This window comes from Rutidosis leptorrhynchoides, chromosome 3 (genome assembly GCF_046630445.1).
Source record: "Rutidosis leptorrhynchoides isolate AG116_Rl617_1_P2 chromosome 3, CSIRO_AGI_Rlap_v1, whole genome shotgun sequence".
In the NCBI taxonomy this organism is placed as follows: domain Eukaryota; kingdom Viridiplantae; phylum Streptophyta; class Magnoliopsida; order Asterales; family Asteraceae; genus Rutidosis; species Rutidosis leptorrhynchoides.
The window spans coordinates 469109363-469119920 of record NC_092335.1 but is presented as its reverse complement, the minus strand read 5'-3'; the positions used below and the strand labels follow the sequence as shown (position 1 = coordinate 469119920).

The following is a 10558-nucleotide window of genomic DNA, read 5'->3' as shown; positions in this document are numbered from 1 at the left end:
AATATATATATATATAGATAATAATTTAAAATGGCTATATATATCGTACGTTTACATTGTGTGTTATTTTGTGTCATTAGTTTAGTTTGATGTTTGTATGGTTGGTTGTTTGGTTTGGCTCGGTCGTAGATATCGGTTATATTTTTGTTTTCTAGTTTTGAGTCTCTGTTATCTTCTTGTATCTTTATTCATCATAAATCAATCTTTATTTATAGTATTTGCTATTTTAGCGGGAAAAAAAAACTTACTCCGTAGTATAATCTATATAGTCATATTATCTACTACATACTAGTAAAATGCCATTTAAGTGACATCACTTTATAATTAAAATTATACCTTAAAAAAAATTCAAGGACACTTGGCACTATATCAGCCCACTTGCATGACATCATCCTTCTCTAATTTTTTAATTAGTTAAATCTTATAAAATATAATTACTTTACAATTAAAATAAATGTTATAAAATATTACAGTATTAATTATTAACTAATTCAAATTCAAAATCAGTAAAAAAATAGGAGAAAAAAATACGCGTGACTAATACCTTTTTGCAGTCCAAGAAAACACACCACATACTCTGACAAAAATCATTCACGCCTTCTTAAATTTCTCTGCAAACACTTCTCATCTTCCCATCTTCAATTCAAATTTAAAAATCTTCATCTTCATCATCATATTCTTCATTAACTATCATCATCTGTTAGAGTTCTTCACCTGCTTTTCCTTTGTTTTTCATCTGCATCAATGTCATCTTCAACAAAGCCTTAAAACAATCACCCAATAGGTAGCAGTCAATAATCGTTGCTATCAGTCAATAATCGATGCTATCAGTCAACAATCGTTGCAGGTTTGAAGATTGAGACTTTGAAACCTATGAATTCATTATTATTTGTTAAGAAGAAGCCATATTCATTATTATTTCTTCAAGTTCGATTAATTGTTTCAGATTTAATATAAATCGTTTGTTTTCGTTTCAGATTCAAATAGAAAGTTTTTGAATAATTGATGTTTATTAAATGACTTGCTTCATTACTTTTGAATCAGTGTTCATCATGAGGTATGAATTACGACATGTTCGGTTTTTTTGATTAACACTGTGCATTCTTATAATATGAACAAGTTGAGACAAGTTCTGTTTCTTTAATTAACACTGCTTGAGGCACACTAAGTGTTTGATGAAATGTCCAATTGAAAAAAGGGCTAATTTTGTGATTTTTTTGACATTGCAGGTTTTAATGTGTTCCTTTTAGCTAAATTTGGTCAAAAGAATCATCTTATAGTTTGCAAGATGAAGGTAGCTATCATGTGTTTCATTCATTCACATCCATTTATTCATGGTTGATATTTTTTTTCCGTTATAGATTGCATGAATATGTTGATTGGTTTCTTCACACTTTTTATTATTTTCATTGTTTAGATTACCTAAAAAACATGGCCATGTTAGTTAAAAAGACTTGAAGGTCTTGCAGACCCATTTCTCAGAGTTACATGTGTGAATGGTTACATCAGATGTATTCGTTGTTTATTATATATCACAAATGGTTTGTGAGATCCTTGGTTGTTGCATTTTAATGTTAAACGTTTGGAGTAAGTTTAGCGAGTAATTTTTGGTTTGAGGTTTGGCTGTAGATGCTTTGACGGATGCCTTTGACTATGGTTCTTGAAAACAAGGTATGTTACACTTCTACTTATTTATCCTTTAAATTGTGTGGCTTTAACAAAAATGGCTGCTTTGTAATATAGTGATATTCGTGTGGCTTTAACAAAAATGACTGCTTTGTAATGTGTAGCCTGAATTAAAATGTTGTCATGTAATGATTCTTGTGTATTGGTAGGGTGGTGTTAGTTGGATTTGATTTTGCACTGTTACCCGTGTACTTTTGTGCGTGCTGTTGGAGCTATTTTTTAGTTTGCAGCTACCAATGGGTCATAGAAAGTGGGTTCATTTTGTTTTTGGTTTGGGGAACTTAGTTAGCTAGCATCATGAACTGTTTTAGAACTGAAACTGTTGTCTAACCCATGTCACCCGTTCAATTTAGTAAATAATCTGAAACTTCATTACATATGTTTAATAGTAGTTGTCGTTACTCAGACGTGTGCTCTTACCTTGAACCGTTTAAAAACTGTTAAGCGTTTGTCAAGTTGTGTACATGTATACGAGTGTAAAAAATAATTCCAATTAAATAATATACATGGAAAAATAGATGAAGTCATAAAAAAGTGCTTCTAATTGTAGAAACATATTTGCATTTATGTATCTTATCGATTGTATATTTATTTATGCTTATAAATGTATGCACCTTTTGCATGATTATAAGTGTGAATGATTGTGTTTAGGTTGCTGAAAGCTCGGTTTTAGTTTGCTGAGACTCTTTGTTTAGTCGTTAGAGATCGTTTTCTGCTTTCGAGCTTTGGTTTGCGTTTGGTCGGATTGTAATTCGTCTTTTTTCATCGATTGATGATCAGGGGCGGTTGATGTTTCTGTTCTTCAAGAAGCTGCAAACAACTAAACACATCCCAGCGGGGACTCATCTACCTAAGCTCTCAAACAACCAGAGTATCATGATACATTTTAACGACAAGGATTGTGTGGATACATGGTCATTCAAGTTTAGGTTGGTCTGACTTATTTGATTATGTTAACACAATTTAATTAAGAAGGGAGTATTTGATAAACAACATGTTGAAGTTTTAATTGGTTATATTTTCTTCATATTTAGATTTTTATCGGTTCCTTCTTTATATGACATATTTCACATGTACTGGGTAAATTACCATCTTGCTGAAAGGTTAGTACTATTTCATGCTTTTTCCCATTTTTTCTTCAAATTTATATTCAGTAGTTGATAGTTATTTAGTGTTTTAGTTTTAATTGGCAAAAGATAAAAGATACAGAGAATTCTTTTGTTAATTTCGTGTTTGTTTAACGATGGAGTTTTATTGCATTATCTTTACAACAAATGGATTCATAGGTTTGAATCATAATCCAGTTTGTATATGAATGATTTGTGCTGCCCACTAAATGTTCGATGAAATGCCTCAATGAATTTGTTTGAATTTTACAGGTTTGGGCACCCAAGCGGAGATAAGTTTTATATATCATATCCCACAACCTACACGAATGATGATGGTGGCATGAACAAGCCTGAGGTTAGTTACATCATTTGCTTTTTGTTTGAAATTTGATTATGCTCATCATAATAGGATTTGATCTAACCTCTTATTTTAGATAGTTGATCAAGTTCACCCTATAAGTATATGAATTGTTTCTTACGACTTGGAATATTTGTTTGTTATTAAACAGTTATTATTTATTTATTTATAGCCAACGTTACATAGTTTTCACTTGGTTTTTGTATAATTTTGGTTCCAGACAATGTCGAGAACTTTACCTGTCTTAAGAAGTTGTGAATGCTGAACTTGGTTTGTGTGAGCATATTCTATATTTGTTCTATGTGCATACTTTTTCTTAGTGGACTGCTTTATGATACACAATATTTTGAAGACATATGTAAAACCCATGGGCGAAGAAAGCGATTATGGTTATATTACAACTTTGTTGGATGCAAACTCGTGCACTTGCTGCATCGAACTGGTCACGATGACATATTGTATCATATTGTGATGACATCGCGTGGTTCTGGTAAGTATACTGTACATTCTTGGTGATAACTAAAGGTGACTAAATGATCGGGTTAAGCGAGTTGGGTTGGTAAGGTTTTGCTACTTGTCACTATGTGTTATGTATATAATTTTTGATGTTTTATGTAGCTCATAATGTTGGTACACGGTGATGGTGAAATAGTCTCCATGAAGCTGCTTAGTGAGTTCTTTTAAAGAAGTTGCTCTTCCATCCTCATGGTGATTAGACACAATAACGTAAGTAGTAGTACCTTTCACCCATTTAGATTTTACAAATATGCTTTGTAAAATTTGCGATGTCTTTTTACATGGAACCGGTGAATATTACTTCAAACAAGTATGCAATTGCATTTCTTAGAGTTGTGTCTCCCCAGGTACGAAAAACTTTTAATTGATGATTAACATCTCAGTTCAATGTAAGTAGCTATGTTTTATTTTTAAAGTATGCATATGAGGGGTCTTGAATTTTAATTTTATAGTGTCATGTGATGTTGAATTTTCTATCTTCATTTCTCTTTTGATAAGTTTGCTTTGTTACATATTCAATATATACAGGGCCGGTCCTGAGTTTTCTAGTGCCCCGAGCGAGGCGAAAAAAAAAGGCCCCTCTGAATTCTGATCAATGAAAATTACCAAAGCGGCAAATGAATAATATAAGTTATTTAAAAAACGACATCTAACGTCATGTGACTCATGTCAATAAACATAAAAAAAGGGCACAACTTTTTTTTTATAAAAACAAAATCTTTTACTATTATCATCATCAACTACAACATGGGGGATTAATGTTACATGGGGGCTTGATTTAACGTACAGCATATAGACATATACACACTTTAAAAAAAATTAAAAGCAACAAATTTATTAATTATATAAAGTTGTACAGCTACATGTCTTAGAAAGTGAAAACGATACTGCTAATGTAGTACATTATTGCTCTATAAATATTTTCCGTAAGAACAATGTTGTCTCATAGATTGAGATTAAAGTTGAAGTCATTCAATGTACGGATTATAATGAAAAAGTATAATAAAAGTTGAAGTCATTCAATGTACATCATAATGTTGAAGTCATCCCACATCGGTGGGTCAAGTGGAGAAAAGATTCTATAAATGCGCAAGCCCAGCACTGTAATTTGATTAAATTAAAAATGTCTTGCTTCGCTTGGGCCGAGCAATTGAGTTATTAGTTATTTGTAAAGAAAGGTTGGGCTCACTTATTATAGGTGGTTTTGTTAATATTTTGGGCCTGTGCAATTGAACATCTTGCACAGTTATTTTACCATATTGGTAAAGAAATGTTGGGCGTTATTAATATTTTGGGCACTGTGCAATTGAACATCTTTGCACAGTTATTAGTTATTTTTACCATATTGGTAAAGAAATGTTGGGCGTTATTAGTTGTTAATATTTTGGGCACTGTGCAATTGAACATCTTTGCACAGTTATTAGTTATTGGTAAAGAAATGTTGGGCGTTATTAGTTATTGGTAAAGAAATGTGGGCCCTGTGCAATTGAACATTGCACAGTTATTTTACCATATTGGTAAAGAAATGTTGGGCGTTATTAGTTATTGGTAAAGAAATGTTGAGCTTAGCTATTATAGGTGGTTTTGTTAATATTTTGGGCTCCTAAAAATATTGGGCCCTGTGCAATATTAGTTATTGGTAAAGAAATGTTGAGCTTAGCTATTATAGGTGGTTTTGTTAATATTTTGGGCCCCTAAAAATATTGAGCCCTGTGCAATTGAACATCTTGCACCCATATTGGGCCGGCCCTGAATATATATAATTTGATTTGGTTACTACGTATTGATTTGAACAAGGACAATGTATATAATTTGAAGATAGAAAATAACTGCTCTTACCCCGTTGACCCTTTTATCATCTTCGTTATTTTTTTTTTTTTTCATATATAGGGGTGACCAAATGGGTGGGTCAAGCAAAAATTGGTATAGGTTGTTTAAATACATGGGAGTCTATAAAAGGTACTTCATGAAGATGCCATATACAAAAAATAAAAAATAGTAATAATATCATTTTAGATCAAGGATGAGTGGTGGTTTATAATAACTCTTTCGGTTTGTTATCATGAGTTTATAATGTTTAGTACTCCGTAGTTTGTTTCGGTTCTTTTTGATATTTGGAATTTTGACTAAACACAGTATAGTGATGCTATGCAAAAAATGTGCTCATTGGTTTGCATTTAGGAGGTGTAACTTTGACTTTGATATATTAAATTATGTACAAGTCTATGGTCATGTTTCTTACTTGGGTATTCTTGATTTGAGTTAACTCATGGTCTATGGCAAGTAGTATTTTACATGTGTTCCTTTTTTTAAATAAAGTATTGTAGATGTGTGAATACTTGATTTAGTTTATGGTTTAGGGTTTAGGTCTGGCTTTGAAATATGGTAAATTGGGTGCAATTTGATACATTTTTGTCAAACATGAACAAAAACTTATGTATATGTCATGATATATTGATTTGGAGGCATATCATTCGTTGTAACTTAGTCACTTAGGTTGTATTCATATAGTTAACAAATGGGTCTTATATATATGATTTGTTGCAAATTAGTCATTAAAGCTATACTTATGCTTAGATATTAAAGTGGTTAGTGTAGTCAGTAAACTCAAGTGGTTTTTTTTAACATACTTGTGCTTAGATATTAGAGTAGTTAAAGTGAAGCTAAATAGCCTCATAAAATATTTAAAGAAAAATATGTTATATAATTTTAAATATTTAAATATTTAATATCTAACAATACTTCTTTTCATACTTGTACTAACAATACTTGTACTAACAATACTTCTTTTCATACTTATATAATTTTAAATATTTAAATATTTAATATCTATTTACTATTTGTCAAACTTTTTAAATTGTCAATTTTAATTAATTTGTACATTTTCATTGCAGTTGTTTACACTATGAAATATTAAAAAAGGAGCCTCCCACATGCACACATTTGTATGTTTCTGAAAACTTCGTATAAGTTTCAAATCGGTGAACTTGACAAGTAATGAGCTTCCTACTACAAAGAGGATTTGATGATTTTTGAAAGTAATGAATTATTAACATGCTTTTCATTTTGTTTGTTAATATTTTGTAACTTAAAGACTATGCTTTTGGATTTCTATTTTTAATTGTCGTTTTGTCAAGTATTTGATTAAACAATGTTGTTTTCTATCTCATATAACTTGATGAATTTCGCTAGTTTATCTGTACGTTGATTATATAACGCATCATTAACAAAAATTTCTTAAAAATCCCGTGATTCCACGTGTCTTTGCACTAGTAATTATATAAAGCTCTAAAATGATGATGTCATCATTAAGATAAAACCCTTTAATTTTCATAATGATGATGTCATAATTATATATTAATTTATTTAAAAAAATAATATGAAATCTTTTATAAAAGGAAATATTAATCTCTCCTAAATTGTAATTTTAAATTTTCTAAAAAAATTTAAAAAGTATTTATTATTACTAATAATAATAATTATTATCAAAAATATAAATACTGAGCGACCATTATTATTATTATTATTATTTACTTTTAATATAATAATTATAATTATAATTATTATATTATTAATATTCAAATATTGATTATATTTACGAAATTAATTACGTCACATATCTATGCGAAAATACATGTCTTCATATATTTATAAAAACAACGACAAGTTTCTTAGTCAAACGGGTCATTAAAATAAATGACTTTAACATTTACATTTAATATCTAAAAAAATATGTCATTAAATTGTTTCGTTTAAACAAACCCATAATTTCACAGTTCAATTTCACTGGTTTAAATATTAAAAGATCATACAAGTCATTTTTTCTTGTTTTAGTACCTTTGCCCTTCCTCTTCCTCCCAAAATCCTCCCATGCTACAGTGCTACTGCAAGTGGTTTATTGGTTGTTTTCTATTTTCTCATATCTTCCTTAAAATTACAAACCCTGATATCATTCAATTACACACAAAACTGAATAAGAGCAAGTATTTATGCAAATGGCCATGGTTGTGAATCATATCCTCATTCCGAAACACTTCAACTAAACACCACTGTAACTACATTTATTGCAGAATATGATGAGTACCATTTGCGCACCAACAGAAGCTCAAGTTGATATTTCTAACAGAAAATCAAGGTTAGGGTTTCCTTGAATATTATTTTTATATATGTATCATGATAAATTTAGAGATTAGTTCCTTGGTTTTTAGCTTCATAAGTACTGTAATATTTTAGATACTAAATTATTTCAATTATTACGTCAATTTTAAAACCTAGGGTTTTTGAAATTTTCAAATATTTTTTTTTTTTTTTTTTTTTTTTTTTTTTTTAATATTTGTGTGGGTTCATATTCATATGTTAACACTGTATGTCATCAAGCATTAAAATTGGTATATTTAGGGTTTAAGACCAGTTATTTGTCAACATTTTTTTATAGGCCGCCCAAATTATTGATTCTGTCATTTGTATTGAATTCGACTTAAGTCAGTTCTCTCTGTTACTGTATGTTCTTGGTTGAAATTAGTATACATGACAGAATACACTTAAAAGCCCCCTTCCGTAAAATGGAAACCGCTATACTAAAACCCGTGGATTTGTGACTTTTTTTTTTTAGTAACACAGAAGCTCACGGATGTATAAGTACGGTGCTATTGCACGTTCTCAGTTTTATAGAAACGGTAACTCAAATTGGAAGGTTAAAACTTGAAGTGATGTTCTTGAATGATTGATAAGTATATGTATATATGTATATAATTGAATAATACATACGGAGTATAGTAATATAACTTTCCGGTTCATGTTAACTAAATGGTATGCAACTTTATTACATTTGTTATCTACATATAGAAGTTATATTGATATTAGATGGATGGCCTTAGTGAAAAGTTTCAATAGTTATAATTGATAACATATCTTTGTGTTAAATGTTAATGTCAGATTCATGGAACTGATTCAAGGGACTCGTGATGATTCCAACTTGTCAACAAAAGATGATGATATAATTAGCAGTATGCCAAATATTGTGATAACAAACATTATGAATCGTTTGCCCATTCAAGATGCTATAAGGACTAGTATCTTGGCGAGAAACTGGAGGCTTAAGTGGACTACGCTCACCCAGCTCGTTTTTGATAAGGATTTCGTTCAGTATTTGGGAGAACGACAAGAAAAACAAGATAATGTAGGAGATGATAATTGGTATGATGAGAAAAATATAAGTGGACTTTTCCCTCATCTTATGGGTCCCATAACAAAATTTGTCCTCACTATACCGTATGGTAAGGTACTGGATGTCAAGGATTTTTATGATTGGGTTATGTTTTTGTCGAGAAAAGGAATTATGGAATTCACCCTTGAGAATAACAATAAAGAAACGGTCGAGTTGCCCACCTCTATTTTCTCCTGTCGTAACTTGACTCATTTGAAGCTTTCTAACTGCCACTTTCCTGCAGCCCCCCCTAGTTTTCGTGGTTTTCAAAATCTTTTGAGTCTCGATGTATCTCAGGTAACATTTGCTAGTGGATTTTGTGATGTTATCACTATGAGCCCCTTACTTGAGATATTAAAAATATGTGATGACGAAGAACCTGTTCCAAAAGTGAATCTAGTTGATATTTTAAAACTTAAAAATCTCAAGGTTGTATCTTTGCCATTGTATGCGATTGATAGTATGGAGATTACAAATTCCTTAATCGTTCATGGTGGACCTTTTCTTCCAAACCTTGAAGAGCTTTTTTTGAGTTTAGCGTATTTTGAGGTAAGCCCAAGTTGGTTGTTTATAGTTAACATTACATTGTGAAATGTATGACTAACTACAATAGTTTTATATGACCATTTTTCTCTTTTTACAGGGTGGCGTTGACGTAGAAGAAGTAATTTCTGGAAAGTTGTTGTGTGACTCCTTTTCCCGTATCAAGAGTCTTACGTTACGCTATTTTGATTTTGACTGCAGCGTTATGTCACCATTTGTTTATGAAATAATTTGGGGATTACCAAATTTGCAGACCCTTACGATCTATGTAGGTGAAGGATGCATATATATGTATCATAAATCGCATCATTAAACTTGACAGCTGTATGATGAAAACTGTACAATTTTTTGTAGGGTTCAAGCGATTATGAAGATCGGTCACTTGAATTATGTACTTCAATGGGGCAGCTGCAGCTACTGAATGTGGTGTTGGAGTACTTTGAAGGTTCAAAGTATGAATTGTTTTTTATCAAGAAGTTACTTGCGTGTACCCCTCTGCTTAAAAAGATTACTATTCGTCCTGCTCGATACCGACACTTTGATGGTCACGAAGAGAAGTTTATGGTTGCTAAAGAATTGTTGATGTTCGAACGAGCTTCCACCATAGCTAAAGTAGATCTTGATATGTCTTAATCATGGTATCCTCCTTATCTTGTTTTGTTCTACTTACTGGCTGGCTTTTTAGATAAATCTGAGTTAATATGAAAGTTCTGATCACTTAAGTTCATAGATGTACTTTCATTATCCGGGCAATACATGTTTAGTGGTTTGTTTTTGCTCGACTAAGCTTCATATCAGCAGTAAACCCGGTAAAACCACCTGGTTTTGTATCTATTTGAGATGGTTTTTAGTTGTGTTGTTTTGGATGTACTGGACCATTTGTGTTGGACCTGAATGATCATTGTTTGAAGGATTAAATTTGTCGTTTATACTGAGTTTATATTTATATTTATATTATATGCGTGTTAGTAATTTAGATATTTAGTGTTTTTCTTCTATTGTTAATTTTTACGATGTATGTCCATATAAATATAATCATTCCTGGTTGTTTGATGGTTATTGATTTGATCCCTTAAAAGTTATATATAGGCGAAACGTTGATTTTTAAGGTGGCCACATAACTTTTAAGGTAATTTTGTT

General features: G+C 30.9%; 2 protein-coding genes across 5 annotated transcripts; both read left to right on the top strand.

Moving 5' to 3' along the window:
* The first annotated feature begins 1039 nt into the window (after nt 1-1039).
* On the top strand, nt 1040-6756 carry LOC139898100 (uncharacterized). Of its 4 annotated transcripts, XR_011776877.1 has the most exons (9): nt 1040-1057; nt 1230-1294; nt 1630-1671; nt 2467-2617; nt 2762-2789; nt 3066-3150; nt 3374-3879; nt 3981-4016; nt 6564-6756. XR_011776877.1 is itself a non-coding variant. In XM_071880812.1 (7 exons), exons 3-7 carry the CDS (start codon nt 1642-1644, stop codon nt 3416-3418), a joined length of 339 nt encoding a protein of 112 aa, XP_071736913.1. In that variant the 5' UTR covers nt 1040-1057; nt 1230-1294; nt 1630-1641; the 3' UTR covers nt 3419-4338. The 4 variants fall into 4 exon arrangements, 1 of the variants encoding a protein (XP_071736913.1); XR_011776875.1 differs by lacking the exon at nt 6564-6756 and having other exon boundaries at nt 3374-3643; nt 3772-4338; XR_011776876.1 differs by lacking the exon at nt 6564-6756 and having other exon boundaries at nt 3981-4338.
* A 922-nt stretch (nt 6757-7678) lies between these two features.
* Nucleotides 7679-10232, top strand: LOC139898099 (F-box/FBD/LRR-repeat protein At1g13570-like). The gene is made up of 4 exons (XM_071880811.1): nt 7679-7804; nt 8605-9424; nt 9519-9686; nt 9773-10232. The coding sequence occupies exons 1-4, from the start codon at nt 7743-7745 to the stop codon at nt 10049-10051; spliced, it is 1329 nt and encodes a 442-aa protein (XP_071736912.1). The 5' UTR covers nt 7679-7742; the 3' UTR covers nt 10052-10232.
* The last annotated feature ends 326 nt before the right edge of the window (nt 10233-10558 follow it).

What these genes read in the sequence shown, in the direction of transcription:
- LOC139898100 (XM_071880812.1), top strand. Translation starts at nt 1,642, where the DNA reads ATGCCTTTGACTATGGTTCTTGAAAACAAG. An exon ending in ATGGTCATTCAAGTTTAGGT is followed by an intron (nt 2,618 to 2,761) that starts TGGTCTGACTTA and finishes TATTTCACATGT; the next exon opens with ACTGGGTAAATTACCATCTT. An exon ending in GTGGCATGAACAAGCCTGAG is followed by an intron (nt 3,151 to 3,373) that starts GTTAGTTACATC and finishes TTTTGGTTCCAG; the next exon opens with ACAATGTCGAGAACTTTACC.
- LOC139898099 (XM_071880811.1), top strand. Translation starts at nt 7,743, where the DNA reads ATGATGAGTACCATTTGCGCACCAACAGAAGCTCAAGTTGATATTTCT. An exon ending in TGAGTTTAGCGTATTTTGAG is followed by an intron (nt 9,425 to 9,518) that starts GTAAGCCCAAGT and finishes CTCTTTTTACAG; the next exon opens with GGTGGCGTTGACGTAGAAGA. An exon ending in TGCAGACCCTTACGATCTAT is followed by an intron (nt 9,687 to 9,772) that starts GTAGGTGAAGGA and finishes AATTTTTTGTAG; the next exon opens with GGTTCAAGCGATTATGAAGA.